General features: G+C 35.3%; 1 protein-coding gene across 1 annotated transcript; it reads right to left on the bottom strand.

Annotated features, from left to right (window-relative positions):
• Positions 1 to 5803: 5803 nt before the first annotated feature.
• On the bottom strand, positions 5804 to 17588 carry LOC126830035 (replication factor C subunit 3). Its single transcript, XM_050560252.1, has 8 exons — positions 17416 to 17588; positions 12330 to 12535; positions 10225 to 10322; positions 9693 to 9874; positions 8836 to 8972; positions 8206 to 8304; positions 7324 to 7393; positions 5804 to 6324 (listed from the first exon to the last, which is right to left on the bottom strand). Exons 1-8 carry the CDS (start codon positions 17500 to 17502, stop codon positions 6136 to 6138), a joined length of 1068 nt encoding a protein of 355 aa, XP_050416209.1. The 5' UTR covers positions 17503 to 17588; the 3' UTR covers positions 5804 to 6135.
• Between the last annotated feature and the right edge of the window lie 255 nt (positions 17589 to 17843).

Raw genomic sequence — 17843 nt, 5'->3', positions numbered from 1 at the left:
GGATTATACTGCAGATCATTTAAGGGAGGCAGATTTGGAGGAAGAATTTGATAATATAGATGCGATTAGTCTCGCAAGTTGTGATAGTAGTATGGGTTTTAAGAGAAGTGTGGAGCCTTCTATACTGTGTAGTGCTTGATCAAAAATATTATCATTGCTCAAGATTAAGATTCCTTAGAGGCCCGATGCGCCAATTAACGCTATAGAATCCCTGGCAAACTACAATATTGTGAAAATTGAATCTCTAATTGGAATATCAGTTCAACATTGGACTGATTCCGTTCAGTATTTCCAAAGTTACGTTACATTGAAATTTCATCAATCTATGCTGCCCTAACGTAACAAGACCCCGCCATCTTTTATGGGCCTAGTTTAAATCTGATTAAATCCAAGCCTGGAGATTATCTAGCGTTGGTATTTTGTTTTCTTAATTAAATGTTAAATAAACAAACTGAGTACATTTTTAGCGTGTATTAAGTGGTGAGATATTTGATATTTTAGCGTAAAGTAAATGGTGCATCAGGACTATTATATAAGGAGTGAAATGGGTTTTAATGTCCCACTTGTCTGCACCAACTGGCCTGATGAAAACGATATTAAATAGTGTGAGACTGCAAGATAATTTTAGCATTCAGATTGATATCCATTGGCAAAATATGATATGAATATATTTGATCTCTTCATGTATTAAGTAAGCTCAATCACTTTTATAAATGTTTGGAATTGGATTAATTTCATGTGTTTTTTTCCATTAGTAATGACTAATGAATGATCAAGTGCTGTACCATTAGACTGTAATGTTGATATCATTGACTAAGCAACAAATAACTGTTATTTATGAAAATATACAACACTAATAGATCAAAGTCATCAGTTTATATACATAATGTATATTAGTTAAAATTGTTAGTAATCAGGCAGTAGTCATTAAGGTGATAAAACTGTGACTATTGAATGATATACACCACTATTGTCCAGTTTGTGTATTCAATAGTGATGGGTGTCATAAACCACTATTGTCCAGGTTTGTGTATTCAATAGTGATGGGTGTCATAAACAGTCACACTTTTACACCAGTAGTGATATCTTTTACAGCTAGTTACACACCTGCTAATTAATGACAACTGTATAATTTCTAACCACTTTCTATACATACTAAATAATGATCACTTGTATGATTTAATGACAAAAATTCTCATTACTAGTCAACATATCAGCTTACCAATGTTGATGATGAGTTAAATTACATACCATTAGTAATGAGTTAAGTGCTATACTAGAAGTGATGAGTTAAGTACTATATAATTAGTAATGAGTTAATGCTATACCATTAGTAAGGATTGAGTGAGGTGATATACCTAAGTATTATGTCAAATGCCATTATTAGTAATGAGCTAAGTGCTATATCATGAGTAATATGTTAATTGCTATTAGTCATGAGTGAAGTGTTGTACCATTAATGATGAGTAAAGTGCTATAACACAAATAATGAATTAAGCCCTATTTATAGTCTAATTAATGAATTAAGCGTTGTAGCATAATAAAACAGCTAGATCACTAATGGAAATAACACATGAGCTCAACCCAATTCAATACTTTATTTTGACCTAAATGCACAGCGAATGAATGTAGATACAATGCTTATTCCCAAAACAGATTGAATTTTATTTATTATATTTGACGATTTCTTTTTTTTATTATTATAGTTTATAGGTCCACAGTTTAATGTGATGATTGGTTGATATTTATGTCTTGGCATTAGCTTACAGACCAGAATATATTCCAACAAAATATATTTAAACTTTACTCAACACAATACATATTCTAACTGAACATGACAAAACAGAGCTCAATACATATTATAACTAAACATGATGCAATACAGGTCAATACATATTTTAACTAAACATGACTCAACAGTTAAGATACCCTAACTAAACATGTCTTAATACATACTGCTCAAACTAAGCATAATGCAACGCAACACAGCCCAATAAATATTGTAACTAAACATGACGCAACACAGCTCAATAAACATTCTAACTAAACATGTCTCAATACATACTACCGTTCTCAAACTAAAAATAATGCAACGCAACAGAGCTCAGTAAATATTCTAACTAACCATGACGCAAAACAGCTCAATAAATATTCTAACTAAACATGAATCAACAGAGCTCAATGCATATTCTATGCAAGAGTAACCAATGTAAATTTAAAAAGGCCAAAACTTTAACTAGAATTGATCAATTTCACTGGATAACTATGCTCACTGTACAGCAGTTTTATATACTGTAAAACATGAAATTATTGCGAGCATGAAATTATTGCGAAAAATTGCGAGCGAGGCCCTCTCGCAATAATTTCATGTTGGCAATAATTTTGTGAAAATTCGTTGAAATGTTGGCCATATTGAATTATCCTCTCTTCATTACTCTTCACAAGAAAGAGTCCCAATATCGCCATTTTGAAAGTAATAACAATGTCGCATGCCATGTGTTTTATAGTCGTTCGTCAGCTTGGAGTTAATCAAGGGATTTAATTTAACAATAATTATTTAAAAATTGAGTTTGATAACAGGTATTGTTTATTTACTGTTACTAATGATCACCAATCAACCGATGTTTTGAAGAGCCGACTGTCACCTCAAAATTAACAATCTACCACATTTTATAGACAAATTTACTAAAAAAATTATTTAAATTCGCAATAATTTCATGTCGCAATAATTTTTTCCCCACTATAGAAATTCGCAATAATTTCATTTCGCAATTATGTTTCACCACCCACACTCGCAATAATTTCATGTCGCAATAATTTCATGTTTTACAGTATAAAAAAAATATTAGATCATGAACACTTGACATTTGTGTATTAGGATGAGACCCTGCCACAGATAGCAATTGTTCCTGACATCTGGATTACTTCTTCTCTGCCAATGAAAAGAATTTTAAGTCTTCCAAATTGTCATGTAGGCGTCATAACCAAACCAATTAATGATATTGCATCTTTTTAGTTTTAAAAAAAAATATGACTGGATCATAACAGATTTGGAGGGCATAGAAAATCCCCGTTTGAAATATTCTTTGATCTCAAAATCTTTCACTTTTGTTTTTGAATATTTATATGAATTTCATGTACGCAAATGTGTTGCAATACTTTCATGTTTACAGTGTAAATTTGCTCAAATAAAACGTCATGTTCTTGTAAATATATTTGATGACAGTATTATTCTGTTGCAGGCAAGCCTGGAAATATAACACGTGTCACAGATAATATCAGACATGGTTCCACTTGTGCCTGACCATTTGTCTAGCACATATTTGTTGTATTTTTTTAAATGTGTTTTTAAAACATGCATTTTGTAAGATTTACATAAAAGAGCTGACGATTCTCGCTATAATAATAGTTACGAAATTGATAATGAAAAGGGAATATCTTGATAATTTCTGTCAAATTACTTCATTCTGAGTGATGTTTGGGCTGTTTGGGTGAATAGCTGAGTCTCGATTGTCATTGCTACTGTTGTTACAAAAGTAAACAAAGTCATTTACCGCCAATCGTGTTTAAATCCATTCAAAATCTTAAAGATACATTATGGGAGATTCGATAACGAGTTGGCAGTTCTCACTATAATAGTTAAAAACAAGATAACGTAAAGGCAATTTGCTGAAAATTTCAAATTGATCCACTATGAACCAAAAACTAAGCGAATGAAATGTCTGCCTAGCCTCGGTCATCATTACTAAAGTCAGTACGATAAACACCATAGTCTCGATTATCCATTTAATCGTTTAATGAAGAAGGAAAGTTATGCAGTAAATCGGCTCAGAATACACTTAAAATCGCAGGCTTGCGATGCCATCTAGAGTTGATTATGGTCTGGATAAGTTAATTAATGTCTAATTAATAATTTATATAACATTTCAGGCCTAAAGAAAGACCTGCAATAGACAGATTTAGCTCTTGCATAATGTATGTTTAAGCATCCGATGGCATTGCAAGTTGATTATCGTTTTGTCATGTTAGCAAATGTCTAATATTGTATATAACATTTAAAGCCTAAAGAAAGACCTGAAATGGCCAGATGTTCTTGCATAATGCATCTTTAATGCTATATTTAATATAAGTGAGTACAACAGCATTAATAGAGCTGGATATTTAGTTATTTCCAGGCCTGGTTGCAAGTTATATTATTAAATATATTTTATTTATTATAAGTGATTTTGTACAACCATAATATTCATGTAATATATAAATGATATTATTAAATAAATGGATATGAAATTGGGTTTAATGTCCTAATGTATTATTTGAATATAAGTTGTTTTGATTTTGTACAACCATAATATTCATGTAATATATAAATAAATGGAAATGAAATTGGGTTTAATGTCCTAATGTATTATTGAATATAAGTTGTTTTGTACAACCATAATATTCATGTATTAAAAAAAAACTAGGTCATTTTAGGACTAACACATGGTTCAATTTTATTTCAATAATTCGCTTGTGTGTATGGATTTTTTTTTAGCTTTAAGATAAAACCATTCGGCCACCCAAACACCCCTGGTTATAATGAAAATGCACTTAAAATCAAAACATCCGGTAATTTTTTGACAAAAATTCTTATTCTTGATTGGGAACATTAATTGCAATAACCTAATTGTAATTGCAATAATCTAATTGTAAAGAAGACATGATGAATATTGGTGTACCGATGAACCCTTGTTTACTGTTATTTGTTGTTAAATATTGTTTTATTTGTTTTGTTTTTTATGAAGATGGAATAAAAACCATTAAACATGTCTTGTTTACTATTGTGGAGGTTGAATCTCTAATGCGAATATCAGTCCATTAATGGTTCGATTTGGATCTGTACAGAGTTATGATGAATTGAAAATTTCCTAGCATTCAGCATCCTCTGGAGACAAGAACAAGCCTGTGCTACCTATAATAATTGGGTAAATTAGAGGTTGATTCTCTAAATGGAATATCAGTCCAAAAATGTTTTACTTTCAATGTACATTTACAGAGTTATGAAGACGATAACAAGCCTAAGACACCTACAAGAATTGGGTAAATTTGTTTGATGTGCCACTTTTAATTCGATTGAATGTAAGCAAGGCTTGCGATCATCTAGCCAATGACATCTTAGTTATGCTTTCTTAGATATTAAACAATCAGTTTGTGTATGTATTAGCATGTAACGAATTAGAATTAATGATTGGGGATTGATAAAATAAATGATTACATGTACACGAAAATGAGAAATTAATGCTAAGGTTGTTACCAATTTCACTGATTTTAATACATATTTTTTAAAAATAATATAACAATCAAGGGTGATTAAATGATGTGAGAGTAATCAATGATGTCATTATCTAGTAATAGGTGTGTCAGTTATTTAGGCCGTGGTTAATTAATTGTTTGTTTCTCATGACCTGCCTGCATGGTTTGCATACATTTCAAAACCCATTAATTGACTGTCTTCAGTATACTTATAGAGGGCACATTTTTACGGAATTCTACTCCAAGGTCAGGTACTACTAGGATTTGATCCTGGAGTTGGACAAGAAGTTCCTCTGGATATTTTTTAGAGTGGTTTTCCCTTGTCAATGGTGTGGGACTGAAGGCCTGGTAAGAAATATCTAATACTTCATGCACATATATATGTAAAAGAACCTATGACAGTTGGTATTTTTCCCTCGTCAACAAATAAATAAATAGATGTGGGATACCAATAAGAATAAAGCTGGTCTCAAACCCAGAAACGGTAGTGGTTATAAGAAAATTCAGCAAATTGGATAAGTTGAACTTTATTCTGTTCATCAGTACAGTTTACAGTTTTTAACTATCAATAAATGGTTCGGTTATCGTCACAAAAATTAGTCAACCTGTTTTAGTAATCTACTGTTCACTGACTCTGATAATATTCATCAATTAATTTGTCCACCACAAGCATCATCTTAAGCTGCTTCAAAATACAAGATTATCTTGAACTTTTCCTTGCTTTCTAAATGATGTTTCAATTAATGTTCCTTCAAAAGAACTCAGACATTCCTTCTTCCAAGAATTATTTATATATAAAATTTCTTGAATTCGGAATGATGTTTCAATTAATGTCTTTGTTCCTTAAAAGAATTCGGCCATTCCTTCATCCAAGAATTGTTTATATATAGCCATGAATTTAGCAACGAAAGCTTCCAGGTGATATATGGCCTTCTGTCCGATCTGTAATCTATGATCATAATAAGCTGCCGCTTGCACTACCTCTGTTTTTAATTGTCCGTCACAGTTGGCCAATAACTCTTGTAACAATCCCTAAAAATATTGTAAAAGTGACATTATATGTAAGTGAGGATGGATGTTTGAAATGATAGTCGAGTAATCAGTGAATTGGGTACATTAAATAAATAAAATCTCCGAGGATCAAATCAAGGTGCGGTTTGAGAAGAATCCTGGGATGGTTCAGGTGTAGTCCCAGTGGGATTGACAAAGATAGGATGAAAAACTTGGAAATAAAATGAAATGGTGGGTTCAACGTCCTACTATACTGCTTGGTTAATGAAGATGGGTATATGCCATACAGTGTGCTATGGGGTGAAATTTTGCCTGGACAGTGCTACAACTTACTCGAATTCCAACTGCCAAGAATTTTTACGTGTATGTAAATGTGTACACAGGACCTCGGTTTTTCATCCCATCCAACTGACTATACTCTGTCCCTTGCCAGACCCTCTGTCCTGCACCACTGACAGGGGGAACCACGCTGAAAAATCCTGATGAACTTTTTCGACCAATGCAGGGACTCAACATGTGACCTCCAGGTTAGCGAACCAACGTCTTTCCTGATGAGCCACTGTGGTTCCCCATAACAGATAAACCCAATGAGGAGTCAAGGCAAAATTCTTCTACCTGATATCGCACACATGACAAAGGGAACAAATAATGTGTCAAATATCAAATATCACAATACGAATAATGTAGCAAATATTAGTCTACGGGTTATTAATTACGCATTCTCTCATGGTCAAAACACTTCCATATCTCAAAACAGTTTTACTAGTAATCTTGTGCTTTTCAAATTTGTATGTGCATATTTTGTGGAGAATTTTTTATCTGGAGCATAAATGTCTATCAATACAAAAGGGGGATAACTCAAATATGCAAAGACCAAAGATTACTACATCATCAAGCCTGGACACCCTGTCACCAACACAAATAATTGCATGTATATATTATGATAGGTTGTCTGATAATTTGTACCTGACAATATCTGAGACAAATGCCTTTATATCATTATAAAAATACAGAACAAACCTTGATAATAACGTCTGCAGGTATACAATGTGTCAACAACTCATATAATCTGGCTCGTACTTCTAATAACCTGCAATTATATAAAATATAATATACAATGGAGTTTAATGCCTGGTCAACATAATTGTTAATTTGAGACAAGCTATAGTTATATGTGCAATGCAAGGTAGGAGAATTTTGACTGGACAGCGCAGGTTTTGTCTACTCTTCTTTGATTTCCAACCGTCAATCGCGCTTTAACCTGCACACTAATTGAACTTGTTTTTTTCATCTATATGAAGGACTGGACACACATTCCTTGTCAGATTTGCAGATTCCACTCTCTAAGGCCTACAATGATTTAAAATTTAACTAATGTTTTAAATGCAATTGAATTTTTCAATTCACCAGGACAATAATATGTACAGCAAAACAAAATATTTATTTTTAAGTAAGACAATATTGCATTTTCAATTTCTGTACTCTCTAACAATAGATAAAGACGTATCAGATGCTAGATCAGCTTCTAATAGCAGGGATTCGATCCCTGCATTTGCTGAGAAAGTTCCCTATTGTCAGTGATGCAGGACGGAGGGCCTGACAAAAACAGCCGTCTAGTCGTTCGGATGGGATGAAAAACCGAGGTCCCGTGTACACATGGGCATGCACGTAAAAGATCTCTTGACAGTTGGAATTCGATATAAGAGTAGGTCATAGTGCCGCTGTCCGGGCAAAATTTCCCTCATAGGTGTTATTTTCAAAATTTTATATCCACCGATTAAGGCAATGTTAATAAGTAAATAGACCAAAAGGTAGGCTTTTCAACCAGACTGATAAATCAGAGTTCTGAATCAAATTGATGCCCTATTTCAACATAATTCAAGATGCTGTGTGTCCTCTTACCTTTTAGGTGATTGCTGTTGTACAATCATATTGGCTGTTTCTCGTAAATAAATCTCCCAATCAGGTTCACTTATATTCTGATCAGCGCTGAATGGATATCTGAAATAACATCATACAATAGGTGATAAACAATCAGAGTTGAACGGATATCTGAAATAACATCATACAATAGGTGATAAACAATCAGAGTTGAACGGATATCTGAAATAACATCATACAATAGGTGATAAACAATCAGAGTTGAACTGATATCTGAAATAACATCATACAATAGGTGATAAACAATTGAAAGTCTTAGGGATCTTATACAACTAAAATATATTAAATTAAAAATCTAGTCCTGTCATTGGTCAAGAGATCCATCTGATGTTCTAGATTATAGACTTGTTATGTAAATAAATGTCTAATCATTTAAATAACATTTGAAGCCAACAAAAAAGACTGGCAATAGGCAGAATTAGCTCTTACATAATGTATGTTTAAATTTTTGTGAATAAACCCCCAGAATACACAACATCCACACAGTGAAAAATTTTGTTAAGCAGAAAAGACAAGCCTTCATGTCTACTCTAGGAATTTTAAGGACTGCACACTTTGCAGGCCTTACATAATTAAATTGTAATATCTTACTGTTGGACTTTACAGGCCTCGCACATTAAAATAGCTCGTCTTAAATTACGATTACTCTTGACAGCGATTCTTTTGGCCAATTCTATTGGTAAATTACATCCCTCCTTCTTACAAACATTCTGAAGAATCTGGCAGATCTGTAAATATCGTGAAGTGAAATAAATAACATTGGAAACGAGAGGGGGGACTGCAATACTCCCTTATAACAGAAGCAGAGGCTGGATAAGTTGGTAAATCTGTGTAGCTGCTGGATCAAAAGATGTTACCTAAGTCTGTTTTTATACTGTTGCTGTGCGGCGATATTTAAATATCTATAAAAACTAGAACTGCGTAAAAAAAAGCAGTACTGACGTGTTTCGGTACGTGGGTTCAAGTCAGGTCACACCTTGATATGTCAACAATAAAGTTCCACCATGAACTATTGAGTATAGTAACATCCAATACCCATTAAAGTGGAAAACCTATCATTTTAAATTTTTAATAAAACGGGAAGTTATACTTCAAGACCAAACTTTTTGATATAAGTTGTCAGTCGACGTCAGGGTCATCATATATGCAAAGGTCAAGGGTCACTGAACGGCTATGTCACCAGATGGAAGGTCAAAAGTTAAAAATTCAAGGTGAAACCGGAAGTAATTAACAAAATCGAAATTAAAAAATCGGCTCCATATGAATTGTTGCCATTTGGAGTAGGTTCAAAATAAAAAAAATGTTTTCGAAAATCGGAATGAAAATGGCGGCTGAATATTGATTTGAACATTTTTTTTGTAAAATCCAATATGGTGACGTGTTAAACCATCCGCCCACCCAACCCCCATTCAAGACTTGAAGATATATGTACATGTATATTGTTTTACCTCATCCTCAGATGGTGCGGCAACACGAACCCCAAGACATCTACTTCTGATAGCAGGTATAACTTTACTTGTAGAATTACAACACAATATCAGTCGACATGTAGCCATATATTTCTCCATAGTTCTACGTAGTGCATGCTGAGCATCTTTAGTTAATCTATCAACTTCTGTTAGTACCACAACTATACATAAAGAATAATAAGGTCTATAACTGTTCAAAATATAAATGACCATATAAATGGATTTGGGTTTAATATCCTGTCAGCACCACTTAGGTTATTTTGAGAGTATCACACATTTCTTTGGCTTCTTTTGCAATGTAAGGCAGAATTCCAACTGCCAAGGGTTATAAAAATATAAACGCTGTCATCTTTGTATCTCTTTGACAAATATAGTAATAATAATTGTTCTTCATTACTGTATTTTTACACTCTGACATGCTTAATTAAATAATAACGAAATATTTATGACTTCAAAAAATTTCTGGTTTGCTGTCTTTAATACTTTAAAAGAGATAAGAATTCATGCCCACCTTTAAATTCTTTTTGTGAAGATGAATCAAGTTGATTGACTTGTGCCAGGTTTTTGATTAATTCTTGTATAACAATTCTATCATTATTACCAACATCACTGAAAAAAATTAATCAAAATACATCAATATGGTAAATGATAATGTCATAAATATAAAACCTTTTATGGAAGAATTACTAAATGAAACAGCCTTACATACTGTGTGTGTGTCAAATAAACCAGCCTTAAATGTTACAACATGTGTGAAAGTGTTTCAAATAAAATGGCCTTACAGGTCTGTGTGAATTATAACATCAAATATGGTACTAGCTTACATGAACTAACTACCATTAAGAAAAGAACATTTTAATAATTACCCAATGTGGTAGTTTGGTCCATAATTGAAAACATATCTAAATCATAGTTAATAAATCATACCTCCAGATATAAATCATGCAATACATACATGTACAACAAAATAGCCTTTATTCATAGATGGTTCAAGACTAACCTATATGAAACACAAGTTTTCGATTTGCGTTTCAGGTAACCAAATTAATGTTTTGTTTACAATGGAAAAGCCAGAGAAAGCCAAAGAAGCAGGCGTCATACTACCTGACATGTTTAAAAAACAGAATTTATTTGTAATTTTCAAAATAATTGTGTTTATGAAAAAGCCAAATCATGTAAATATGTCAACTCCACGGCAGTCATCAGATGCAGTGTCTCATTATAAAGTAAATCTGTTCATTGTCGGTCAGTTCTGTAGATTAAATTTACTGAATGTACAGGTAAGCCTTCATGGACCACCATATTCAAATTAGGAGCCACATTGGCTCAGTGAGTAAGACGTTGGCTCGCTAACTGTGGGATCCCTTGTTCGATTCTTGTGTCGACAATGAAAGTTTATCAAGATTTTCCGGCATGTTTCTTCCTTGTCAGTGGTGCAGGACAGAGGGTTCGGCAAGCAGGGCTGTCGGTAATTTTTCACAGATGATTAGCAGCACTGCTAATCAAAAAGTCCAATTTTGCCAAATTTGATTAGCAAATTTAAAAATTGATTAGCAGTTTTTCAGTTTCAAATCAACATAAAACACCTAAATAACAAGATTATTTTAATTTTAATTGATAGCAAATGATTAGATTTCATTCTTAAGATTTTTTTTTAGAATTTTAGCACTTCTACAGCTAGCTGTGAACATTTCTGAATGAATGTAGACTTTTGTTAGGCCTTATGTCTGAAGCCAATTCTTGGCAGTGGCTTCTTATTTCTTCGTTAGAAAACAATTTCGTCTGCTTTTTATCGTGTGTTATTATTTTTGTTCAATCGGAAGCACGCGGTATTTTACGAATAATCTCGATTAACTAGACGCACACGATATAAACAATAATAGTTTACGGGAATTCTTACTTTGATTTCTCACTTTACAATACGTTTACACGTATTTATTTTTTATATTTTATTTACAATACGTGGGGGATATACTGAATTTATTTTTTTTCAAATTGAATACTGATATAATTACTCGAAATTGACATGTCTCGCAACGTGAGTGGTACTCTGGATTCCCTATTTCCGGTTTAATAGTCCCGATTCATAGAGTTATGTCCCTGTATTATATAGTATCATGAATTGAGTCTGGATAGTTCGAGAAGAAAATGTCACACGGAGAATTCCGTTTTGTTTATAAAATTTATTTGATATTTTATACACGTTGAAAGTGTTGAGAAATGTGGATAAATCTTTGTGTCAATATCCAAAATGACAGGCATATTAATGATTCGCAGTTACTGCGAATCAAAAACGTTAGATTTTAATTTTTGATTAGCAACGGACAAAATATGTATCGCAAATTGCGCTGCGATACTGGTTGTCGGCAGCCCTGTCGGCAAGGAACAAAGTATAGTCGTTTGGATGAAACAAAAAGCTGAGGTCCCATATACACATTGGTGTACATGTAAAAGAACCTTTAGTAATTGAAATTTGATATAAAAGCAGACTATAGCGCTGCTATACGGGCAAAATTTCCCTCATACCACCACTGTATGGCGTTTCATTAGCTCAGTTGGTGCAGATCACAGGACACCTGTTTCATTTCATTAAAAACAAGCATGAAACTAGAATACCTTGGATTAACTTCAATGTGATAATTACTAGCTATAGTTGAGATGTCAATCTTTTTATTTGAAGGGGTTGTAAACTGACTTTGTTCTATACGTAATTTCTCGGCACCGGCTCCATAAAGTTCTCGTAGTAAACACGTTATTCTGGTCTTCTTGCCGGCACCAGATGGACCATACACTAACAGATGAGGCAGATCCCCACTTTGGACCTAGAAAGTAAAAAAAAAAAGTCTAATTGTTTGAAATTTCTATCAATCATGCAATCCTGGAAAAAGGTACCAGTACCGTTAACGTCAATTTTTAGGTGAACACTGCAAAGGGGGCAGGGATAATTTGCCCTGACACTACTGACAGCATATTTTTGCTTACTCTTCTTCAAATTCCAGTGCATGTGAGTGGAGTGGACCTCGTTTTTTTTAAATCCTATCCGAAAGCCTATGCAATGCCCAGTGTCCTTTAGCTACTAGGACGTAGCTAAAAACGTTGAGATATACTGTGATGTGATTGTTTTTAGCTACTATTGGATGCCTTTAGTTTCACCTGGAAAACTTAATTTCTTTATGCAAAATCTTAAAAATAGGTTAATTCTATACTAATAGGACTACTTAAACATACCCAGCCCAATGTAGTGAAACAACATTTGTTTATCTGTAAATATTGTCAGTAAAGTTAATCAAGTGGTGCTTTTATCATAATTGATATGGACATTCATAATTAAAGGAGCTAAATCGCTAATATTTTGGATCTAGAAATTGACAAAAATGGGTCGCAACGCATATAATAATGTAATGTGAATGTATATACCTAAACTGATTTACATTCAATCGATTCTGTTTTTACCGCAATTTCTAATCAGTTATGTTTGGCGAAATACGCCAGAAGTCTCAATCTAAAGGCAATCTCTAGCGTCTGGTTATTCCACTCTATACCGATAGTATTTATTGTGCATGCTCTCCAGATAAGAATATGACGTCACCGTTTGTTGACATGACTTGTGGAATATGTCTAGCCCTGTTCTTTGAGTCCCTTGTTCCAAATGGCGCTGAAACACATAATGGTACACGATTCGTGTACCAATGGTGAAATGTTTATTTTGTCTTGAATATTGGATATCAGAAACCCATCTTTTCCCTGTAAAATCACAACATCAATGTTGATTTAAATTGACAAATAATTCGTGTTTTCAATGTCGAAGATTTTGGATGATATGGAGTTAGAAACTTAGCTACTTTAAGGTGCATTAATTTAATCATGTGCGACTCCTAAGTGTTCTGTTGTTCATGCGTATTTTAATTGACTGTTGTGTGCGAAATATATTTAACCCCGCCTTCATGACGTAAAGACAACAAACCTATTCCGTTTTAAAATGTCGGGAAAAGCCAGTTATTATCGCTTCGATTCAAACCGTGTCAGGTAGGAGTATTCATAATTGTTGTTGGACATGGCAGAAATTTAATGAATAACATTAATCAATCGTTGTTTGGAGAAAAAATTGACAGTTTTGCTTATTTAAGTATACTATTCAAAAAAAGTAGGGGATATTTGATTTTGGGGGCATAATACTAAAATATGCAAATGACTACGAAAAAAGTCACTATAAAACCTAACAGAAGAAACATTTCCAGTTACATGTGACGCCCAAACGCACCAATAGCTACCGCATGGAATGCAGGTGATGCTTGGGATCATCATGGGGGTCCAACCCAAGATTTGCATGACTCTGACTTTGAATGTTACAGTCATTGTGGCATTGAATTCCAGGGTGGAAACATCAGTTTAATTGTTTTAGTGACCAGAAAACAAATTTTGATATGCGTCGGCTTACCCAAAATGAAAGGTTACGTGCCCTTGGCATGCTACAGATCGGCACAACACAGGCGGTTGTGGCGCGGACGATGAATGTTTCTCAGTCTGTCATAAGCAGGCTATGGTCCAGATACCGTGATACACAATCTGTACAGGACAGACCACGCTCAGGTCGACCAAGGGCAACAACTCAAGCCCAGGATCGATTTATCCGTACCTTGGCCTTGAGAAATCGTGTCATCACAGCAAATCAGATCAGCGCTCGTCTTCAAACAGACACTGGTGTGAGAGTGAGTGGCCAGACGATTCGGAATCGACTGCATAGGGGTCACCTTCGCGCCTGACGTCCTCGCGTGATCCCTTGTTTGAGAGATCATCACATTCAGGCAAGACTTCGTTGGTGTAGGGATCGTCAACACTGGGATAATCGACGCTGGAGCAATGTGATGTTTTCAGATGAGTCAAGGTTCACTGTTGATTTTTTGGACAGACGTAGGAGGGTGTGGCGTCGTCGAAACGAGCGCTTCCAAGACGTTAACGTCATCAGACATGATCGATTTGGGGGTGGTTCTGTTATGGTGTGGGGAGGCATCACTGTTGCTGGAAGAACGGCTTTACATGTTGTTGCAGGGCGTGTTACAGGCCAGTACTACCGGGACAACATCTTGGCAGTCCATGTTGTGCTGTTCGCACGACATCATGGCCGCCGTTTCATCTTCCAGGATGACAACGCAAGATGTCACAGGGCCAGGATCGTTACAGGTTACCTCCAACAACAGAACATCACCACATTACCTTGGCCAGCACTGAGTCCCGACCTCTCCCCCAGACATGCTCGGACAGAGGTTACGTCAACGTCAACAACGTCCTGCCAATGTCCAAGAACTTGCTGCTGCGTTGCAACAGGAATGGGACAATCTGGACCAAAATGACCGTAGACGTCTCATTAGGAGTATGCCACGTCGGATCAATGCTTGTTTGGCAAACAGAGGAGGATTTACCCGTTACTGACTTGGTTGTGATGCTGTGGTAACTTTGCTGTTTGACCCCGGGTATCATTTTACCCTTATAATGGTCAGTCTGTGCCTTACTTAGTCTAACGATCATTTGGAATAAATCGATGAATGTGAACTTCATTTCATTTTGTCATTTGTTTCTTCGTCAGTTTCATTAGGTGACTTTAATAACACTTAAAAATCAAATATCCCCTACTTTTTTTGAATAGTATACTATCTGATCCGCATCATACTTTGCCAGAAAGAACTATATAGTACCATCTCTTATCTTGAGACACTAGGTCGAGAGTAGTTCAGCTCTGAATGTAGGTATCATTACACTCGTCCTGTGTAATGAGACCTACGTTCAGAGCTAAACTAGGTCACAGAGGAGGTTTCTTATCTAAGTGTCCTTGTCATGTGACACCATTGTGACCATTGACAAATTGCTGAGAAACCAGGCTTGAAAATACAAATCCGGGGACATTCTACTCTAGTCAATATGCCCATGCCCTACGTACCAGCCGACCACTGCAGTCACTGATCAGGGGAACAGCCCATGAACCAATCAATGGTTATAGTTACAATTTCTAGTCCCAACATAAACACAATGTGACAATGTAAATGAGTATGACGTAAGATTTCTCTAGATTTCAATTCAAGGCACATAACCCACGAGAGTTAGATAAGAATCAAAGAAATGAAATGAAATGAAGTTAAACGTCCTACTGTTTTGCTCCGAACTGGGCTAATGAAGACGGGCATACGCCATACAGTGTGCTATGAGGGAAATTTTGACCGGACAGCGGCACTACGACCTACTCTTATATCGAATTCCAACTGTCAAGGGATATTTTACGTGCACGCCAATGTGTCCACAGGACCTCTGTTTTTCGTCCCATCCGAACAACTAGACAGCTTTCCTTGTAAGGCGGAAACCACGCTGAAAAATCTGAATGAACTTTCTCGGGCAATGCAGGGATCGAACACCCGACCTCCAGGCGTAAATTTCAAGGTAATCAGATAACTTTGTGGCTATATATAGCGACCATAAATAACTCAAATATAGACAAAAACTCTGAAAGTGTTCATAACAAAACACAACACAAGGTTAGGTATACATTACTACTTCACTCTTATTTAAAGCTACGTTCACAGAAAGTATTTATCGGTTGGTTATTTCCAATAAAAGTATGGCAATTTTGGTATATATGGAAAGTAGAAATATCCAATCTTACTAGAAAAATACTGGATTCCCTGAAAAACATTCATAGAGTGCATACAGGACAAAAATGTAAGGGTATCCCTAATCGACAGCCCGACGATTAGGAGTGTCTGCACGTGTGACGTCGAAGGTGGCACGCAGAGATTGAGCTTTTGATGTACATGTTGATAAACTTTATAAAGAATTAGACGTACAAACCTTTCTGAGATTAAATTCACGGAAAGAGATGTGGGCGGTGGATAATCCGAGAATTTAATTTGGCTTTGATATTTGTAATAAATAGTCAGCGATTAAAGACAACATCTTATTGTGTACGCAATGAATTCACCTCCTACTTCGTCTCGGTACACTTGACTTCTTTTGATCAATTTTTTTATAGCCAGGGTATTCCCGAAAATAGCAATGTTTTGAGAAGGATTTGAAGCAAAATTATGATAAATTAATTAGTCTGAATATGTTTTTAGTCCAAATATATCATCAATTCACCCAGTTTGTACCCGGGAATGTATCTTTTATAACGACGTTTCCTAATACCCCGCCAGACCGGAGTGGCGTCCTCACTGCACTGCTGCAGCGACAGGAAATGGTCTCAGTAGAGCGCAGATAATGAGTCACGGCAATTGTATTGAGCATGTTCAAAACAAATGCCAAGGTTCTGCGATCTGACCTGGAAAGCTGTGAGAAGGCGACTTATTCAAGTTTGTAATTTTTGGGGGCATTTTCTCGCATTGTGTTCACGTTTGCTGGCGACCTTGTGCATTTTCTGTTCGCCGTACGATCGCAGTAAGGACGCCGGCGCAGTAAGGACGCTGGCCCAGTCTGGGGGGGGGGGGGGGGGGGTTGCCAAACCCATATGAAAGTGCTCATTTTTGCAGTAGATCAAGCTCGTCGTGTAGTAAATTTATTGAAATGAAATGGGCTTTAACGTCCTAATGATCTGCTCCGATTAGCCTAATGAAGACGTGCATATACACAGTGTGCTATAAATAATGAGGGAAACTTAGAAATAAGTCAAACGGAAATATATCTGGTTAAACAAGTAAATGGATCCGACAGTAATTACCAGTTTCTTGAGATTGGCAGCTTGTTGTTTGTGATAATCTAGTTTATGTAGCAGAGATGGTCGATGTTTATCAACCCATAGACTCATTTTGTTGACAATATTAATCAAAACCGCTTTTTTACTTCAACTCAAACGTAACAATGGCCGTGTACATTTCGCGGGATAATCTCTGTGACGTACCTGGGGTTTTCCAAATATTTCAGAATGCTGGCCACGCCCACACCTAACGCAGTTACCTCCCTTTTCGGTGAACAATACGTTCTTGTAAATACCTTCAAATAACTAAAATTCATGAATTGAGTTGTATTTTATAACCTCTGTTTTAAAAGTAATATATTTATCTACCCAATAAAATTAATTATAAATTCTGGTGAGCTAGGCCTAGAGCGTGGTTGAATAAATCGCGTTGAATTAGGATGATAGAAGAG

This window comes from Patella vulgata, chromosome 8, assembly GCF_932274485.2.
Source record: "Patella vulgata chromosome 8, xgPatVulg1.2, whole genome shotgun sequence".
NCBI classification, from domain to species: domain Eukaryota; kingdom Metazoa; phylum Mollusca; class Gastropoda; family Patellidae; genus Patella; species Patella vulgata.
This window is presented reverse-complemented; position numbering and strand designations above follow the sequence as displayed.

Excerpts from the sequence above, each read along its gene's own strand:
- LOC126830035 (XM_050560252.1), bottom strand. The coding sequence starts at position 17,502 with ATGAGTCTATGGGTTGATAAACATCGACCATCTCTGCTACATAAACTA. Across the intron at positions 8,305-8,835 it reads GAGGCCTGTAAAGTCCAACA|ATATCCATTCAGCGCTGATC; the intron begins GTAAGATATTAC and ends ATGTTATTTCAG. Across the intron at positions 6,325-7,323 it reads CTGCAGACGTTATTATCAAG|GGATTGTTACAAGAGTTATT; the intron begins GTTTGTTCTGTA and ends CAATATTTTTAG.